This window comes from Phocoena phocoena, chromosome 3 (genome assembly GCF_963924675.1).
Source record: "Phocoena phocoena chromosome 3, mPhoPho1.1, whole genome shotgun sequence".
In the NCBI taxonomy this organism is placed as follows: Eukaryota; Metazoa; Chordata; class Mammalia; order Artiodactyla; family Phocoenidae; genus Phocoena; species Phocoena phocoena.
This window is the reverse complement of record NC_089221.1, coordinates 148,485,499-148,503,994: the sequence shown is the minus strand read 5'-3', so window position 1 is coordinate 148,503,994 and position 18,496 is coordinate 148,485,499. Positions and strand designations below refer to the sequence as shown.

Sequence of the window (18,496 nt, the reverse complement as noted above, 5' to 3'; positions counted from 1 at the left end):
CTGGGGTCCTGGTGCCCCTGGGCTTCCCTGGCATTCACTGACTCCTGCTGTCCTTCTGGATTAGGGGCGTCCACTCTGGGGACACACACGCAGATCCATAATAGCATTTTGTGAAGCACTTGAAATGCAGCCCTCTCAGTCCTCTGGGGTAAGCGTATTGTTACTTCTTACCACTTCTGTTGTACAGATAGAGTGCCTTGAGGCTCAGGGAGGGGAAGCAGGTGCAGAAGCTTGTGACTTCTTGGCTCAGAGGGTAAATCAGGAGGCAGGGGGTGAAGGTGAGAGGGAAGAGTCAGCAGAAGAACACACATAGCTGGCCTTTGCTGGGAACTTTCTCTGTGCCGGGTGCTTTCGTGATTATCTTGCCAAATCCTCACAATTCTATGGGATTGAGATGTTGTCACCCCCATTTTATGGATGTGAAGACTGAGGGTCAGAGACAGAGAGTGACTGTCTCCGGGCTCACATCCAGGTTCCAACTCAGATCAGCCTGGCTCCCACCTCTGCAGGGCACCCCACGCCCCCCAGGTGCCAGCCCACACAGTCTGTGCCCCCCCCCCCCACTTGAGAAGCCCGTTGTCCTGCAGACCATTTTTTGGCAGCGTCTGGTGGGGAGGGGCCTGTGGCTCAAGGATCCATCCAGCTTCTACCTTGGGTGCGGTGGACTGTCAGCTACTAGCAGGTAGAATGGCAGTAGAATGGTGTAGCTGTGGACAGACAGGCCGGGGTAATGTGGGGTTTTGCCTGGAATCCTGCTGTTGGAATGGCCGGGCCGGGGTCTCTGTGTCACATTCACAGGAGCGAGGGTGACTCTGTGGTCCGGGGATTTGCCTGCCATGTTCCCAGGCATTTAGTTCACCACCTGACCCCATCAGCCAGCTCTCATCCCCTCTGTGGCAATCCTGTGTGCTCCTTCCATCCCCACTCACCGCCCCCCACCCCCTGCCCCAGCTTCACTCACACCCTCGTTCCTTCGGTCCATCAAACAGTGGCTTTGGAGTCAGCTAGACCTGGGCTGGAATCTTGCTGCCTCTGTGCTGCTATGTGACCCCAGACACATCTCTGAGCCTCAGTTTCCCCGTCTGGACATGAAGGGTGATGACACTGATCTCGCAGCTGTTGGCCCAGGATTAGAAACCCAGCTCGTCCCAGCTGGCAAGACAGTAGGAGCCCCGTACCAGGCACCCAGCTGAAAAGGTCATGTGTGTCGTTCAAAGTCTAGATCGGCAGATAAACGTGTAAACCCAGTCCACAGGCTGTACCTAAGGCAGACTTTTTCTAGTGTTTTGCAATAGTGTGACCCTTTGTAAGTTGGTGTTTTTCATATAGGAATCCAAGTGTTTGGCTTGGCCTGAAGCAGCTCTCGCCACAGGGGCCCATGTTCCCTTGCGGCATCTATGAGCTGGGCTGAGGGCTGCTACCCCATGGATGGCCACCTGCTCTCCCATCTGCCCTCACCCCCACCCTGGCCGCTTCCCTGCATATATACCCTGTCTGGCCCCAACGGGAACAGATAATCCCAGTCCTGGGCGGGGGAAGTGGGGAAACAGAGGGATGAGCCGGGGGCTGAGGGACTGTCTCCTGTCTTCCTTGGAGAGTGAGGGCCCTTCTTCCTTCCTGGCTGTGTCCCTACCGGTCTCTGTCTCAGGAGCCCTCGGACTTGTGTCATCACTGATGGAACCTTCAGTACTTGCCACTGTGGCAGTCTCTGCATCCCCATCGTGATCACGCCTCCCCTGTGTCTGGTGTTCCACATCCGCGATCTCATGTGACTGGACACCCCTCCCCGGAGCACGTGGGGCAGCCATTATTCATTCATTCATGCGTTCACTCACTGATTCACTCATGCATTCATTCGTTCACCAGCAGATGTTTCCAGAGCACCAACTGTGTGCCAGGCACTGTTTTAGTTGCTGAAGGCACAGACACAAAGCCCTGCCCTCTGGGAATTTACATTCTGTGGGGCAGCAGGGGTGGGGAGGCAGAGGATGGACATAATAAGACTGTAGAGTGTATGGGCAAATAGATGCTTAGACTTGCCCAAGGCGCCCAGTGTTTTCGCCCTGTTCTCTGCTGCTCTCAGATTGTTCCCTCAACCTTTCATGGGCAGCCACTGGTGCTGGGGGCTTGTCTCTGAGTGTGGGCCGGTCCTTTCAGTTTCCCACGTGGATACAGCCTCTGGTGTTACTAACGGTTGGAGCACACTTGCCGAATGCCGGGTCCTGAGCCGTGGGCTTTCCCCAAGTCATCCCACTGCTCACTACCCAGGTGGCAGATCCTATAGTTCCCCACACCTTACACACGAGCAAACCGAGGTTCACATCTCTGTGCTTGTTCCGAGGTCTTCCGTTGTCCAAGGTTAGTCAGTGTCAGGGCTGGAGTTGGAACCCAGGTGTCTCTGACTCCAGAGTCAAAACCCGGGGCTCACCTTATTTACTCAGGTGTTTTGGTTCCTTGGAGACGTTGTCTCTCGGGTAATAAGTCAAGGAAGACTGGGGGTTGCCCTTGGGGATGTAATAGGACACGAACACCCACCCTGCACCGTCTTCCCTGCTCTGTGAGCAGCTCCGCGCTGGCTCTGCCTGCCATGCCCACCTCTCCACATCGCCACCCCTCTCCCCTTGGTTTCAAATCCTACTTGTCCCTTGAGGACCATCTCACATGCCACAAACCTTTAACAATTTTAGTTGAAAATGCTGTTTCCTACCAGTCAGGCAGGCCTTCCAGTTGTGTGTCTGTATTTCCTGTGACCCTGATCACTCCTAGTCTTGTGGATTTGTGAGTCCATCTAATGAGGAGCATGGCCCTGGACCATTCCTCTCTATGGCAGCATGAACCTTGCCACCCCTGGCTTCAGGTAATGGTGGCCGGACAGACAGATGGTCAAATAGATGAAAAATGTCTGTGCAGACAGAGAACTGCTTGTGTCTCCCCTAGGGGCTGAAAATCCAGTTTGCATCTGCCTGGAGTCTGGTTCCAGCCCTGATTTCCTGGTGCGATGAGGAGAGTCGTGATGGTGATAATATTCATAGTGACGACAGTGACTGTCGTCTGTCACCCTCCGGCGAGGTGCCAGGCACTGTGCTTGTTGTTTTCACATGTGCTATCTCATTTACTCCCCTCAGGACCCCATCACGGTTAGAATGTGTTGTCCCCATTTTACAGATGAGCAAATAGAGGCTCAGAGAGGTGAAGCATGTTGCCTAAAGACACACAGTGACAGCATTTGGACTCAAGCTCAGAGGACTTTGACCCTGAAGCCAGTGCTCCTGATCTCTGGGCCAGACAGTATCAGAAGGGTTTAGGCACCCCGAATTGCGGTCACCTCAGTTCCATCCCAGAGATGCCTCGGGACTTGGGCCTGCACACTTGGATGTGGAGCCATCTCGGTCTCTTCATCTAGTAATCCTCCCCGCAGGGGTTGTGGCAGAGGTGCCACAGAATGTGCCAGACAGGCTTAGAGGCTCCCTGTTGCCTTGGCAGGACCCCATCCCCTCCCCTTAGGAACCCCAAGGTTATCCCTTGTGCCCTTCCTTCCTGCCAGGGGGCACTCAGTTCCCACAGTCTCGAGGGGAGCCCAGATTCCTTCCTCAGACTCTCTGTGACGTGGTGGGTGGAGCTGGAGGCGGAGGAGAAGGCCCGGCGTTCCTGGGAGGCCTTGTGGGTGAGGGCTGCCCCGCTCAATGGCCGCACTGTTTGGCCTGGAGCTCAGACGTTTGGAGGTTCCGGGACTCCACCTACAGGGACTGGCTGCTGAGAAGCTGGAGACATTTTTGTGTTCACTGTTAAGTTTTTTTTGCGGGGGGTCTTCTTTCTACAGGTCTCTGTTGAGTGACCAGAAGCCTCTGTCTTCTGTGCTGATGGGGTGTCCCCGTGCCCAGGAGACATTGCCTCTCAGGGTAGGGAGACCTGGGAAGGAAGGGGTGATTGCAGCACCTACCCCTCCTGCCCCAAGAAGAAACAAGCCTAGATAGGGAAAGGAGCTTGCCTGTGGCTGCACATTTCAGCAGTCTTTGCATCTTAGAGTCAGACAGACCTGGGTTTATACCCTCGTTCTCTCACCTAGGAACTGAGTGGCTTTGGGGAAGCCCTTTCCCCATCAAACCTCAGTTTCCCCATCTGTAAAATAGACGTAAGTATAACTGCTCACAGGAGTATGTAAAGGAATGCCTGTAGAATGCTTAGTGCTCTAAGGTATGCATTAGGCACTCTGTAATGGCAGCCATCATCTCTATTCCCTTGGGCGGCAGAAGAGGGAGGGGACTGGCTTGCTTTAGTCCAGCTTTCTTTGCAGAAACAGCTGTGTTAGTCCGTGTTGGCTGTTTTGCCCTGATTTCTGGGCATCTCAAAGCCACTGAAATGTTTCATTCATATTTCTTCGTTCTTCATAAATTCATTCAGTGAACACTTACTATTCACATACCAGGTCCAGGCTCTGATAATGGATGATATGAATGGACTTTTATAAATATTAACTGCTTATTCAGTGATAAAGTGATGTCCTTCACCTTGTACCCTCAAATGTCAGTGTTGGAAATGACCTTACAGATGTTAAAAGCTTCATTTCCCAGGTAGGAAAACTGAGGCTCAAAGCAGGAAAGTGGTTCTGATGGCACTGTCACAGAAGGACAGGGGCAGATCTGGGGCTATGTCCAGACCTATAGAAGAGGTTTAATTTTATTTACTTTTACTTCCAGGACTGTTGCCAGCATTTATTTATTGAGCCCCTTCTGTGTACCCAGTACTCCTGCCGGCCTCAGGAAGGGCCAGGGAAAGGACGGGACCCAGGCCCCGAGCACCGTGTGGTCCCCAGGGTATGGCTTGAGCATGCCTCAGTTGTCCCCTGCGGACAGTCGGGCTGTGGCAGTGCTGACGCATCCTGCTACTTGGCCCTGCTGCCTGTGGGCTGTACACGTTAATGTCTAAAACCCTGTGGGTGGTCCAGGCCCTCTCTTATCTGGGCTGTGACATCCTGGCTCCCTTATCTCTGGGTGAGCGAGCTCACTTGGTGTGTGTGAGCTGACCAGTGGGGCCCAGTGAGGGCTGGAGCAGGGAGACAGAGGGGCCTTTTCTTCCACCACCTGGGGGCTGTGTCTCGAGCTTGTGGCTTCCTTCTTGGGGCACAAGGAAGAGAGGATGGGGTCACTAGGTCTCTTCCATCGGGGAGACAAACAGAGCTGACTTGGCACCCAAATACGTCCCAGTTCAGGTCCTGGCTCTGATACTTACTATTTCTGTGACCTTAATCTCTTTGAACCTCAGTTTCCTCGTATGTAAAGTGGGAATAAAGTATCACCAAATGCTGATAATAATTGGTAACATTTATCAAGCATTTACTTACTGTGTGCCAGGTAATGTTCTAAGTGCCAGGCATCCATTATCCTGTTTAATCCTCCCAAAAACCCCATGAGGTAGAGGCATTTTTTAGGATACCCACTTCAAATGGTGAGTGTAAGATAATCCATGCAAAGGGGCCTGGCACAGAATAAACTCTTGATTCCTGTTAAATGTCACGGGTGGGGAGACTGAGACTGACCTGGGTTAACTGACCGGGCAACTGCTTACATGCTGAGGAGGTTGAGGGTGTGGAGTGAGACTATATGGGGGAAGCAGTGCACAGGTGGTGTTTTCCGTGTGTGTTATTCAGAGGGGTGGAAATCAGCTCGGCATGGCACTGTGGGGTCAGGGTTTAGTCCTGAAGGGTCGATCGGGTAGAGGAGAGATTTTAAATTCTGGCTCTCTCAGTCCTAAGGAGTACTGAGCTGAATCTTCATTTGCAACAGCTTCAAAGAAGTTTTTTTTTTTTTTTGCGGTACGCGGGCCTCTCACTGTTACGGCCTCTCCCGTCGCGGAGCACAGGCTCCGGACGCGCAGGCTCAGCGGCCACGGCTCACGGGCCCAGCCGCTCTGTGGCATGTGGGATGCTCCCAGACCGGGGCACGAACCCGCATCAGCAGGCGGACTCTCAACCACTGCGCCACCAGGGAAGCCCCAAAGAAGATTTTTATTGTAAGTAATCCCAGCGCAACTCTGAGAGGACACTGGCCTGAGAGGGAAGAGAGTACTTCTTGATCTGAGCTGTGCAGGTGCAGTGCTAAATTCCCATGGCTAAAATAGTGCAGGAACAGGGTAGGTGCCTAATATATGCACGAATGAATGAATGGATGAATGATAGGAGGGGTGATGTGGGCTGCCAGGATCATGTAGCAAGACCGTGACCCTTATGCTACACCATGACAGCTGCTTAATCTAAACTGATAGGGGATCGAGGTAAACACAGGTTTCCAGTTTCCTTTGGCCTCCAGCCAGAGTGGAAAGCCAGCAGGACTGCAGGCTGTCCCCTGTCGGGCACCCTCTGAACATGTTTATGGGCTGAGGTCTCCAGGGAAACAAAGAGCTCATGAGTACAAAGGCAAAAATATTTACTATCTGATTCCTTACAGAAAAACTTTGGTGACCCTTGATCTCGAAAATGGAGATGATTATTGTCTTCATCTTATAGAACTGTGTGAGGATTAAATGAGAGACTGTGAATAAAGGGCCTGGGACAGGGCTTGACACATAGTGTCAGCAGTTTTCTGAGCTGAAAAGCACTTGGGTCATATCTTCAGAGCCCACGGTCTCTTGCCCTGGGAGCCCTCCCCCAGGTACTGGCAACCACTCATCTCCTTTCTGTCTCTATGGATTTGCTTATTCTGGGCATTTCATACAAATGGAATCACATAATATGTGGCCTTTTGTGTCTGACTTTTTTCGCTTAGCATAATGTTTTCAAGGTTCATTCATATGTATCAGTGCTTCATTCCTTTTTATGACTGAATAATATTCCATTGTATGGATATGCCATATTTTATTTTTCCATTCATCTCTTGATGTATATACTTGGGTTGTTTCCATCTTTTAGCTATTATGAGTAATGCTGCTCTGAACATTGGTATACAAACGTCTGTTTGATACTCTGCTTTTAGTTCTTTTGGGTATATACCCAGAAATGGAATGCCAGTTCATAAGTCAATTCCATTTTTAATTTTTTTAATTCTAGTTTTAATTTTTGGGGAGCTGCCATACTTGCTTCCACAGTGGCCACACCATTTTACATACACAGGGTTCCCATTTCTGTACATCCTTGCCAACACTTGTTATTTTCTTTTTTTTTTTTAAAGTAGCCAGCCTAATGGGTGTAAAGTGATATCTAACTGTGGTTTTGACTTGCTTTTCCCTAATTAGTAATGCTGAGCATCTCTTCATGCACTTATTGCCTATTTGTATATCTGTAAATGTCTGTTCAAGTATTTTGCCCAATTTTTTTGTTTGTTATTGAGTTGTAAGAGTTCTTTATATATTCTTGATATTAGTCCCTTATCAGATATATGATTTGCAAGTAGTTTCTCCCATTCTGTGGGTTGCTTTTTCACTCTGTTGATAGTGTCCTTTGATGTCCAAAAGTTATCAAATTTGATGAAGTCCAGTTTATTTATTTTTTGTTGTTGCCTGTGCTTTTGGTGTCATAACCAGGAAATCATGGCTAAATTCAATGTCATGAAGCTTTTCCCTATTTTTTTCTTCTAAGAGTTTTGTAGTTTTACCTCTTACATTTATGTCTTTGGTCCATTTTTAGTAAATTTTTGTATATGGTGTAGGGTAAGGGACCATCTTCATTCTCTTGCATATGGGTAGTTGAGTTTTCTCAACAAAATGTGTTGAAAAGACTGTCCTTTTCCCATTGAATGGTCTTGACACCTTTGTTGAAAATCATTTGACTACATATGCAAGGGTTTATTTCTGGGATCTCCTTCCATTGTCTGTATGTTTTTATGCTAGTACCTCACTGTTGTGATTATTGTAGCTTTGTAGTAAGTTTTGAAATCAAGAAATGTGAGACTTCCAACCTTCTTTGAACAGTTTCTTAACAACTGTTCTTTTTAAGATTGCTTTGGTTATTTGGGGTCCCTTGATATTCCATATGCCACATCTTTTTTTATCCATTCATCCATTGATGGACACTTGGGTTGTTTCCATATCTTGGCAATTGTAAATAATGCTACAGTGAATGTAGGGCTGCATATATCTTTACGAATTAGCGTTTCATTTCCTTTGAATAAATACCCAGAAGTGGCATTGCTGGATCATATGGTAGTTCTATTTTTAATTTTTTGAGGAACCTCCATGCTGTTTTTCCACAGTGGCTGCACCAGTTTACATTCCCACCAACAGTGCATGAATGAGGGTTCCCTTTTCTTCACATCCTCACCAACTTTGTTATTTCTTGTCCTTTTGATAATAGCCATTCTGACAGGTGGGAAGTGATATCTCGTTGTGGTTTTGATTTGCATTTCCCTGATGATTAGTGATGTTGCACATCTTTTCATGTGCTTCTTGGCCATCCCTGTGTCTTCTTTGGGAAAATGTTTATTCAGATCCTCTGCCCGTTTTTTAATCAGGTTGTTTGGGTTTTTGTCATTGAGTTGCATGAATTCTTTATATATTTTGAATATTAACCCCTTATTGGATATATGGTTTGCAAATATCTTCTCCCATTCAGTAGATTGCCTTTTTATTTTGTTGATGGTTTCCTTTGCTGTGCAGATGGTTTTTAGTTTGATGTAGTCCCATTTGTTTATTTTTGCTTTTGTTGCCATTACCTTTGGAGTCAGATCAAAAAAATATATTGCTAAGACCAGTGTCAAGACCGATGTCCACCTGTGTTTTCTCCTATGAGGTTTCTGGTTTCTGGTCTGACATTCAAGTCTTTAATCTATTTTGAGTTGATTTTTGTGTATGGTGTAAGATAGTGGGTTTATTTAGTTTCATTCTTTTGCATGTAGCTATCTAGTTCTCCCAACACCATTTATTGAAGAGACCATCCTTTCCCCATTGTATATTCTTGCCTCCTTTGTTGTAGATTAATTGGCCATAATATTCATGGGTTTATTTCTGGGCTGTCTATTCTGTTCCACTGATTTGTATGTCTGTTTTTATGCTGATACCAAACTGTTTTGATTACTATAGCTTTCGTAATATAGTTTGAAATCAGGAAGTATAATGCCTCCAGCTTTGTTCTTTTTCAAGATTGTTTTGGCTATTTGGAATCTTTTGTGGAATGGGTATGTTGTTAATTGTCTTGGATATATATCTAGGAGGGGAATTGTATGGATCATATTGTGATGCCATGTTTAACATTTTAAACTGTTAACATTTAGACTGTTTTCCAAAGTACCTGCATCATTTTACTTTCCTACTGTCGGTGTATGAGGGTTCCTATTTGTCCATATTCTTGTCAACACTTATCACTGTCCATCTTTTTGATTCTAGGCATCCTAGCAGGCATGAAGTGGTATCTCATTGTGGCTTTGATTAACCTTTCCCTAATGGCCAGTGATAGCATCTTTTCATATGCTTATTGGCCATTTCTATATCTTTTTTGGAGAAACATCTCTTCAAATCCTTTACCTATTTTTAGATAGGGTTATTTGTCCTTTTATTGTTTTATTTTAAGAATTCTTTATATATTCTGGATCCTAGCCTGTTGCCAAATATATGACGTGCAGACATTTTTCCCGTTCTGTGGGTTGTCTTTTCACTCTTTTGATAGTGTCCATTGATGCACAAAAGCTTTTAATGTTGATGAAGTCCAGTGTATCTGTTGTTTCTTTTATTGCTTGTGCTTTTGGTGTCACTTCTACCCACCTGATCTTCATCATGCCCCTTGATACACACACACTCGAAGGCCCACAAATCTTTTTTTTTTAAAGATGGGAGGGGGGGCTTCCCTGGTGGCTCAGTGGTTGAGAGTCCGCCTGCCGATGCAGGGGACACGGGTTCGTGCCCCGGTCCGGGAAGATCCCCCATGCCGCGGAGCGGCTGGGCCCGTGAGCCGTGGCCGCTGAGCCTGCGCGTCCGGAGCCTGTGCTCCGCAACGGGAGAGGCCACAACAGTGAGAGGCCCACGTACCGCAAAAAAAAAAAAGAAAAGAAAAAAAAAAAAGATGGGAGGGTATTTAAATAATTATATTTATACTTATTTTAAAAAAATATTCATTGAAATACTCTTCTGTTTCAATCTGACCATCTCTAATAAGGCAAATCCCTAAAGCCTCTTTGCCAATACCCAGGGCTTCTCAAACCATCATTTGGTAAAGGCTCACCAGGATGATCTTACAGCCTCCCCAAGCCCCTAGCTCCTTGGTTAGAGGCAAGAAGTAAAGGAAACACTGATTATGAAGTTCAGGTTAATTAAGGAACATAAAAGAAATGTTAATTCCACCGGTTTGTCCCCAAGATTTCTGTACCACCATCTTACATTATGTTTTTGGTAGGCGGAGGAGAGATGTGACTCTAGGGTCCAGACCTCTCGCTCTTTTGCGAATTCCTATAGAGCAGTGGTTCTTAAAGTATAGTCGGGGGGAGAAGCAGCAGCATCCCTGGGGCATTTGTTCAAAATACAGATTCTTGGACCCTCCCCCAGACCTACTGAATCAGAAACTCTGGGGTGGGGCCCGATTATCTGTGTTTTATCAAGCTCTCCAGCTCCAGGCTGGGTTAACCGCTGTGGCCACAGGTGCTGGGTTAACCGCTGTGGCCACAGGTTCTGGGTAATTATAGCCACGATGTGCCTGCACCACTCACCTCTGTCAGCGTCTGCGTCTGCCTCTGCCTGTGATCTTAGGGCAGGGACCTGTCTGAATCGTCCTGGGTCCCCAGGCTTGTCATAGACTGGGAGCTCAGGTAGTGTTTGTTGATCAAATACTTCTTTCATGGCCCCCACTTTGCCTAGCAATGTGAGCCCTTTGGTAGACTCTCAGTTGTTGATGAGTTAAGCTGATCACAAACCTCCCTTCACCAGATCCTGGGAAAAACCTCGGTCACAAGCTGCTTGCTGCCCTCTCGAGGAAGAGTGATGGATGAGCCTCTGATGGGTTCTAGGAGTCGGTCCTTGGTACTGGGAGCTGTTGGATTTTGGGCTTGGTGAGGGCTTAGAGGCCGTCAGCTTTGTACCCAGGAACCCTGGATCCTGAGCCTCCTTTCATCACAGGATGCTCTGGGCATGGTCCTGCTGGGGCCTTCATCGTGGATGGGCACAGCCCCATCCCCCTTCAGATGAATAGATGCATCTGTAGCCATGGGTGATTTTAGGCCAGTACTTTCCATTAAAAAAAAGAGTACCTCTAATATAAAATTTTATTTTACATATTAGTTGAATAAAATACGGAAAATACATGAAAGTACAGAACACCGGTAATCCTTCTGTGGGTGTTGATGTATGTTTCTATTCTCTTTTCTAAGCAGGCATATTTAGTAATTTCCTAAGGCATCAAGATGATTATTTTATTTATTGTTTTTATTGCCTTTATTGAGATTATTATTTTATTAATTAAACCTCATGCATTTCTGTAAAAGCCCTGAGAAGTTTATAATATAAGCCCCCTGTGACCCTACCACTGGCAAGCTGAAAGGTAAAGTGTTAAGATACATGTAATGGAACCTAGTGAGAGAACCATGTCATGAAAGGGACATTTTTTTTTTTTTGGCGTCACATAAAAGGCACCAAGACATGAAGCTTTTTAAACCAAAAGGACACACACAAAAAAAGCAACTTTAAAAAAAAAAAGAAGAAAAATCAAACTTTATTTTGCCACATGTGAGACTATAGTTGGGCAGAATTACAAAAAGTTAATTAATGGAACATCACTCTGATTAACTCTGAACAAGGACTGCTGTTTCAAAAAAAAGCTTCGGGCTTCCCTGGTGGCGCAGTGGTTGAGAGTCCGCCTGCCGATGCAGGGGACGCGGGTTCGTGCCCCGGTCCGGGAGGATCCCACTTGCTGCGGAGTGGCTGGGCCCGTGAGCCATGGCCGCTGGGCCTGTGCGTCCGGAGCCTGTGCTCCGCAACAGGAGAGGCCATAGTGGTGAGAGGCCCGCATACCTGAAAAAAAAAGAAAAAAAAAAAAAGCTTCACAGTTTGAAGTGTGGGTTACAGCAGTGGTCCCCAACCTTTTTGGCACCAGGGGCCAGTTTCGTGGAAAACGATTTTTCCATGGATCGGGGTCGGGGGGTGGGAAGGTTTTGGGATAATTCAAGCACATTACATTTTTTGTGCGTTTATTTCTATTATTATATCAGCTCTACCTCACATCATCAGGCATTAGATCCCAGGGGTTGGGGATGCCTGTGTTACAGGGCAGTAATCTCCTAAAGATACTTCCTCGGGGTCCATATGCAAACTGTGAAGCATTATAGGTTTAATCCTGGCATAGAATGAAAAGTCGGTACATTTATTCATGGGAATAAAACCAAAGCTAAGCTCAGAGCTTCCCAGCAGCCAAGGCAAAATAATAATAAGTAAAAAAATACGGAAAAGGCAAGGGGTCATGGAGCTCTCGAATTGCAGAAGAGGAAGCAAACCAGAATGGCACAGTGCTCAAGCTTTCCTAGTGCTGACCTGGGAGAGGAGGGGTCATGGGGGACCTTGAGTAAGGATGTTGTGTAAGGGACAGCTTAACTGAAAGATGCAGGAACTGCCTGGGTTTGACCACTTCTCATACTGACTTTTGATACGGCAACGGGTGTGTTGATGAACTGTAGTTCTGGGAAGGCATATTTTTGTAGGAGGCCTAAATAACATGGTCTAAGTGTGACACTTTCTAGTGATTTCCTTTGCTAGATTCGACAAGTGCCTATTAGTTGGTGTGGCTTTTGTGTTGGGCATGTCGTTGACTGTCTTGATGATGTTGGAGGGAGAGAAGCTTAGTACCATTTTACAGACGAAGAAATTGAGGCTCAGGGACACTAAGTGGCTTACCCAGGGTCACGTAGCTAATTAAGAGGCACTACCACCTTTTCCTCTTCAGCTGCCTCCCATTAGAGAAGGGAATGGCTGAGCCTGTCCTGTGTCTGCTGTGTGTGAGGCTCAGGCTTGTTGCTTTATAAGTACCACCTCATCCAATCATTACAGTAGTTCTGGGGGCATCCATAGTATTATCCCATCTTGCAGAGAGGTAGGTCATTGCCAAGGCCGCAAAGATAGTAGCGGGTGAAGAGCAGGGGTTCCCAACCTGGGTTTGGTGGTGGGACTTAAGGGCGTGCAAGAAGTCAGCGGAACTGCACACAAACATTTGTTTGTATTTGCATTTTTCTGTGTGAGAGGAGAGAGGGTGGCTTTCACGGGGTCTCAAAAGACAACACGAAAACCAAAAAAGCCTGAACCTCTGAGCTCAAGGAAGGAATCATAGGAACAGCTCATACTGACTGAGCCTCACCCGTTGCCCGGCAAGACCTGGATGACTGTGTCACTCCTGTGGGGTTCGGGCGTGTATCCCACCATCTCACAGGCCACTTAACTCATAAGTGGCCTTGCTTGGTGACTAAATTTGGCTTCTTTTCTGCCACTGCCTCTCGTAGCTGCGTTTTTTTCTAGCAATTAACAGGATTGGGGGTTCTCTTTTGTGGAGCTGAGGATTATTAAAAGGCAGAATGATACACTGAGCTTCGAGAGGTCACTGCCTGTGTCCAGGTCACCCTGACCCCTGGGAACAAGCCTGGTTCATTGGTGGTTGGTTAAATGAACAAATGAATGAGTGAGTGAGTGGGAGAAAGTAGTACCACTTCCTCGTGTTCTGGGTTGCAGGACATTAATCCATCTCTGATGACTTTTATTTAGGACGACAGTCACCAAAATGGTAGAGAGGTAGTCTGGGGGAGCTGGGGTCAGGCCTGATGCTCCGATGGCCAGGCAGGACCAGAGTGACTGTAGGAACGTCAGAGGCCAGGTCTTTCCTCCCCGGCAGGTGGTGGTGTGTGAGTGGGTGGGTGCCCCCTTGCGTCGTTCCCTCCCATGGTGAGTAGCACAGCGTGTGGCAGGCCTGTCTGCTGTCCTGGGTTGGGAGGGCGGTGCAGTCTTGCTACACCTGGTCCCAGTATCTCTGGTGTCCCTGGCCCAGCTTAAAGCCCCCTGCTTGACCTCCTTTGGTTTCTTGCCCCCAGGGGTGTCCTTCCCCCCAAATATACTTAGAGCTGGGGCCCAGCTAAGAGTAATAGCATCAGCAGCCCCATCTTACAGCTGAGAAAACGGGCTCACACGATGGAAGTGACTTGCCCAAGGTCACAACTAGTGAGCCGTGGGCTTGGGACTTGGGTCCAGCCATGCATCACCACATCCTCATGTTTACATTGCCAGGAAGCCTCTGGAAGGGCGACGACAAGCTTAGAGGCCTCATCGAAACCTTAAGGCTATTTCTCCGGACTCTGGCTGGAGAGCTGGCTCTGGCCCAGCTGGGTCATGGCTGAGGTTTTTCCTTTTCTATTTAGAGCGACGAGCCTTCTTGACCACGCTGCAGGCACTGTGTCTGCCTCTGCTGAGCTCGGTTGGAGGGACTTTACAACAAGCAGGGGCCGGGAGCCCGGAGCTGGAGGAGGTGCTGGGAGTGCCTTAAATTTTGTGTCACTTTCTGCCTTCCCCACCCACCTCTATCAGCACTTTAAAAAACAGAGAAACCATCTTCTCATATAGGAGAAGACAGGAGCCTTCTCCTATATGAGCCTAGAGTGGGGCAGGAAGGATAGGAGCCTAGAGTGGGGCAGGAAGTGTGAAGATGGGAGTGGACCAGAGAGGGAGGGCCTGTGTCAATACCCACGGCACTTTTTACTCTAATTGCCCTTTTCCATCCGCCGCGCTGGGCTGGGAGCCTCTGGAAGGCTTGGATCTGGTGGCTCTCCCAGGCGTCTGCTCACTGTTACTCTGCCTTGTATTTTCTGCAGATCATGATCGAGTTCTGTCCTGGGGGAGCTGTGGACGCCATCATGCTGGGTGAGTTTTTTGCTTTTTGTTTTTTTTCTTGGCGCGGCATGCGGGATCTTAGCTCCCCGACCAGGGATCAAACCTCTGCCCCCTGCAGTGGAAGCGTGAAGTCCTAACCACTGGCCCACCAGGGAAGCCCCCTGGGTGAGTCTTCCTTCATGCAGTGCAGTGGTGCTGGTGTTGGCGCTGCTTGGGACTGGTGTCCATCACTCCTCTGCCCCAGTAATGCCCGTGGCCTGTTTGAGTACCTCCCCACTCTGTCCCATTTTGGGAGCAGGGGCTGGGTTACTGGAGAGGATGCAGGACACTTGGAAGACCAACACTTCCCGTTCAAAAAGCCACATGACCTTGAGCGGGTCATTCTCTCCCTCAAGCCCTCGGCATAAGACAGATGTGGTGCCCCCTTGCTGGACCCCACAGTACTCTTAGGAGGTGAAAATGAGACACCTGAGGGAGGTTCTTTGTAAGGTGGGGATCCCCACCCATCCTATAAGAGCTCAGTGGGGAAATTGTTTTTCCAGGCAAGCTTGAGCAGTAACTAAACATATATATTAGTAATCACCTCTATTTTTTGAATGGCCACTATATGCCAGAGATTGTAGTAGCTGCTTTCATGTATATTATCCTCATGTATAAAATCAGAAAGAACATCTCTGTTTTATTGACCAGACTGATGCTTAGAGAGGTTAAGGAGCTCGCCCAGAGTCACACAGCAGAGCTGAGATGGGAACCCAGGTCTGGGGGATGCGGTTCCTAATCGCTGCCCACCCTGCATTATCCTTTGCTTTTGCCAGCCTGGTGAGCGGTGAGTGAGGAGAGGTTGAGAGTCTTGGGCCCAGAAGGTTGAATAACATGTCCGGGATTCTGGGGCAGCTCAGGAGAGGAGAGGCCCTCAGTATAACATAGCACCATTCAGCCACGTTTTTATTGTGAAGAGGGTGTTTTCTCCCTCAGTTTATCTCAGGAATGTCTCAAATTTATGGCAGCCCTTTCCCATCCTGAGCTATAGAATGCTGGCTTTCCTTGCAGAGCCTCTTGCCACTCCCAGAGTTCCCAGGTGGGTAAATGACAGTAGGGAACAGGATACGGGCACTTGTGATATGGCCCTTGGGTGTGCCTTCTCCCAGCAGAGATTGGCTTTGAAGATTTTCATTGTTCTGGGTAGAATCTGACAATGTAAAAATGATGGTCTTGTATGAGTTGAGATGCTCTAGGTTATAAGGGCTGGTTTAGGAAAAAAAAAAAGTTAGGGGATGTGGGAGGGGAAATTTATTTGCACTAATAACTGAAAAGTTTAAGGGTATCAGGCTTCAGGCACAGCTTGAGCTAAGGGTTTTAAAAACATTGTTGTAAGAACTTGGTTTCCTTCTCCAACTCTTGGCCCTACTTTCCTCTCTGTTGGCCCCATTCTCATGCTGATTTTCTGTTCTTGGTGACAAGATGGCTGTGGGAGCTCCAGCCATCACATCAGAATTCCAAATAGCAGGATAGAAGAAGGAAGGGTAGGACAGGTCCACAAAAACACATCCCACTGCCACTCTTTTAAGACACCACAGAAGCCCCACATGACACCTCCATTTTCATCTCACTGGCTAGAAGATAGTAACACATAGCTGTAAGGGAGGCTGAGAAATGTGGTCTTCTGGCCGGTTGGCCGTATGTTTGGATATTTAAAAAAGAGGGGAGAATGGGAACCAACTAGCAGCCTGCCTCTCCCGATTTGCCACTTAGCTGAATGAGACCTGGGGGAGGATATCAGAGAGGGAAGAGGCATTGATGAGTCCCAGGTCCTTGAGCTCATTCACAGCTGGGGCATCACCTCTGGCTATTGCTCAGCCAGCAGGCAAACTCACCCTGGGCTCTGTGTCTCACGTCTCCCGGTGGAACCGACGGCTCCGGCCCCAAGTGGTTCGCTCCTTTTTGGTGGCAGCAGTTAAAGTGCCATCATCATGTTAGAAATCAAGGTGGGAGGAGAGAAGCTGGGACAAGGAGAGCCAGGCTCTGGCTGCAGCTCTGTGGTCAGAGGTGGACTCTCCCGCAGATGCCCGCCCTGCTCAGAGGGCCTTTCTGCCCTAGGTTGCCTCCCATCGCCTTGCAGAGTTGTGCAAAGTGATGAGCCTGGGCTTGGGATCCAGGCTTCCTGAGGTCCATCCCAGGTTCCTTGGCTTGGTAGCTGTGGGGTCCTGGGCTGGCTCCTTTACGGCACGGGAAGAACATGCACGTGGCACATCACCACGTGGCCATCTTAGTTTGTTCTGATCCTGTTGGCCGCGCCTTGCTAGCTGCTAAACATTTTGGCTCTCAGCCCTCCTGAGAACAGTAGGGTGAGGGGCGGGTCTGGATGTGGTTTCGAAGGGGACTTAGACTCGTCTGCAATGTTGCAGCTTCTTTTCTTAAGAAGAAAGTATTCATGTATTGCTGTGTAATCAAGAATTCATCTTAAAAATTTATCATACTGTGTGATTCCAATTATATGCCTTTCTAGAAAAAGATGAAACTATAGGGACAGGAATCAAATTAGTGATTGCTTTGGGGCTGGAATGGGGGTGAAAGGGGCACAGGGGAATTTGGGGGAGAGATGGGAATATGTATTCTATTAATAAATTGTGGTGCTGTTTTTGTGACTACATACATTTGCCAAAGTTCATAGAAGTCTATACCCAAAAAAAGGTGACTATTACTGTATGTAAATTATATCTCAATAAACTAGACTTTAAAAATGTGTCTTATCTATCTACCTCACTGGATTATTGTACAGATATAATGAAATAATGTACCCAAATCCTTATCCCTGTGCCTAGTGCATTGTAAAGGCTCCAAAGATGGTGGCGTTGAGATCTTGATCATCACATCATCACTTTGATTTTTCCTGTTTCATTTATGTAAGTAAATCAGACATGAGCCAGACTCATTTTTGACATTTAAAAAATTTGCTGCAGGGCTTCCCTGGTGGCGCAGTGGTTGAGAGTCCGCCTGCCGATGCGGGGGACGTGGGTTCGTGCCCCGGTCCGGGAAGATCCCACATGCCGCAGAGCGGCTGGGCCTGTGAGCCATGGCCGCTGAGCCTGCGTGTTGGAGCCTGTGCTCCGCAGCGGGAGAGGCCACAACAGTGAGAGGCCCGTGTACCACACACACAAAAAAAATTTGCTGCAGATAATCTGACATAATCTCAGGACCAGCGTAACAGCGATCACCTTTTATTGACTGTACTCCATGCTGAGAGGTTAACATGCTTTATCGCTGGAGCCCTGCCTACATCCATCATCATACTCCCATTTTACAGACCAGGAAATGAAGATGCAGTGGGATACAGCAACTTGCCAGAAACCACACAACACAGCCAGTAAGAGGCAGCGCTGGGTTCAGGCACAGTCTGTGTGGCCCTGAGGTCCCCTCAGGCTCTGAGCCTAGACCCCTCCTGGGGGAAGCGCAGGGGTTAAGGATGAGCAGTTGGGAAGGGGAGCAGTTGTGGACCCAGAGAGAGGGACCTCTGGTCCAGGAGCCCTGCTTTGGGGCCGGACTTCCCAGGACAGTGCAGTTGGCATCTCCACCCTGGCCCTGGCCCTGGCCCTGGGAAGTCAGAAGGGAGAGTGCTTCTCCAGCCAGAGGGAGGCCTCAATGCAGTGCTCTGGCCCACCAGCCTGGGAGCCTGCAGCCTGAAGGCCCAGCAGGCAGGGCTGTGAGGCTCATCTCAGCACAGGGA

General features: G+C 48.3%; 1 protein-coding gene across 1 annotated transcript in view; it reads left to right on the top strand.

Moving 5' to 3' along the window:
• STK10 (serine/threonine kinase 10) overlaps window positions 1–18,496 on the top strand; it is a 118,563-nt gene that overhangs the window by 36,401 nt on the left and 63,666 nt on the right. Inside the window, exon 3 of the mRNA XM_065873917.1 lies at window positions 14,754–14,802. Coding sequence (XP_065729989.1) covers window positions 14,754–14,802 — 49 coding nt within the window. The remainder of the gene's footprint in view (window positions 1–14,753; window positions 14,803–18,496) is intronic.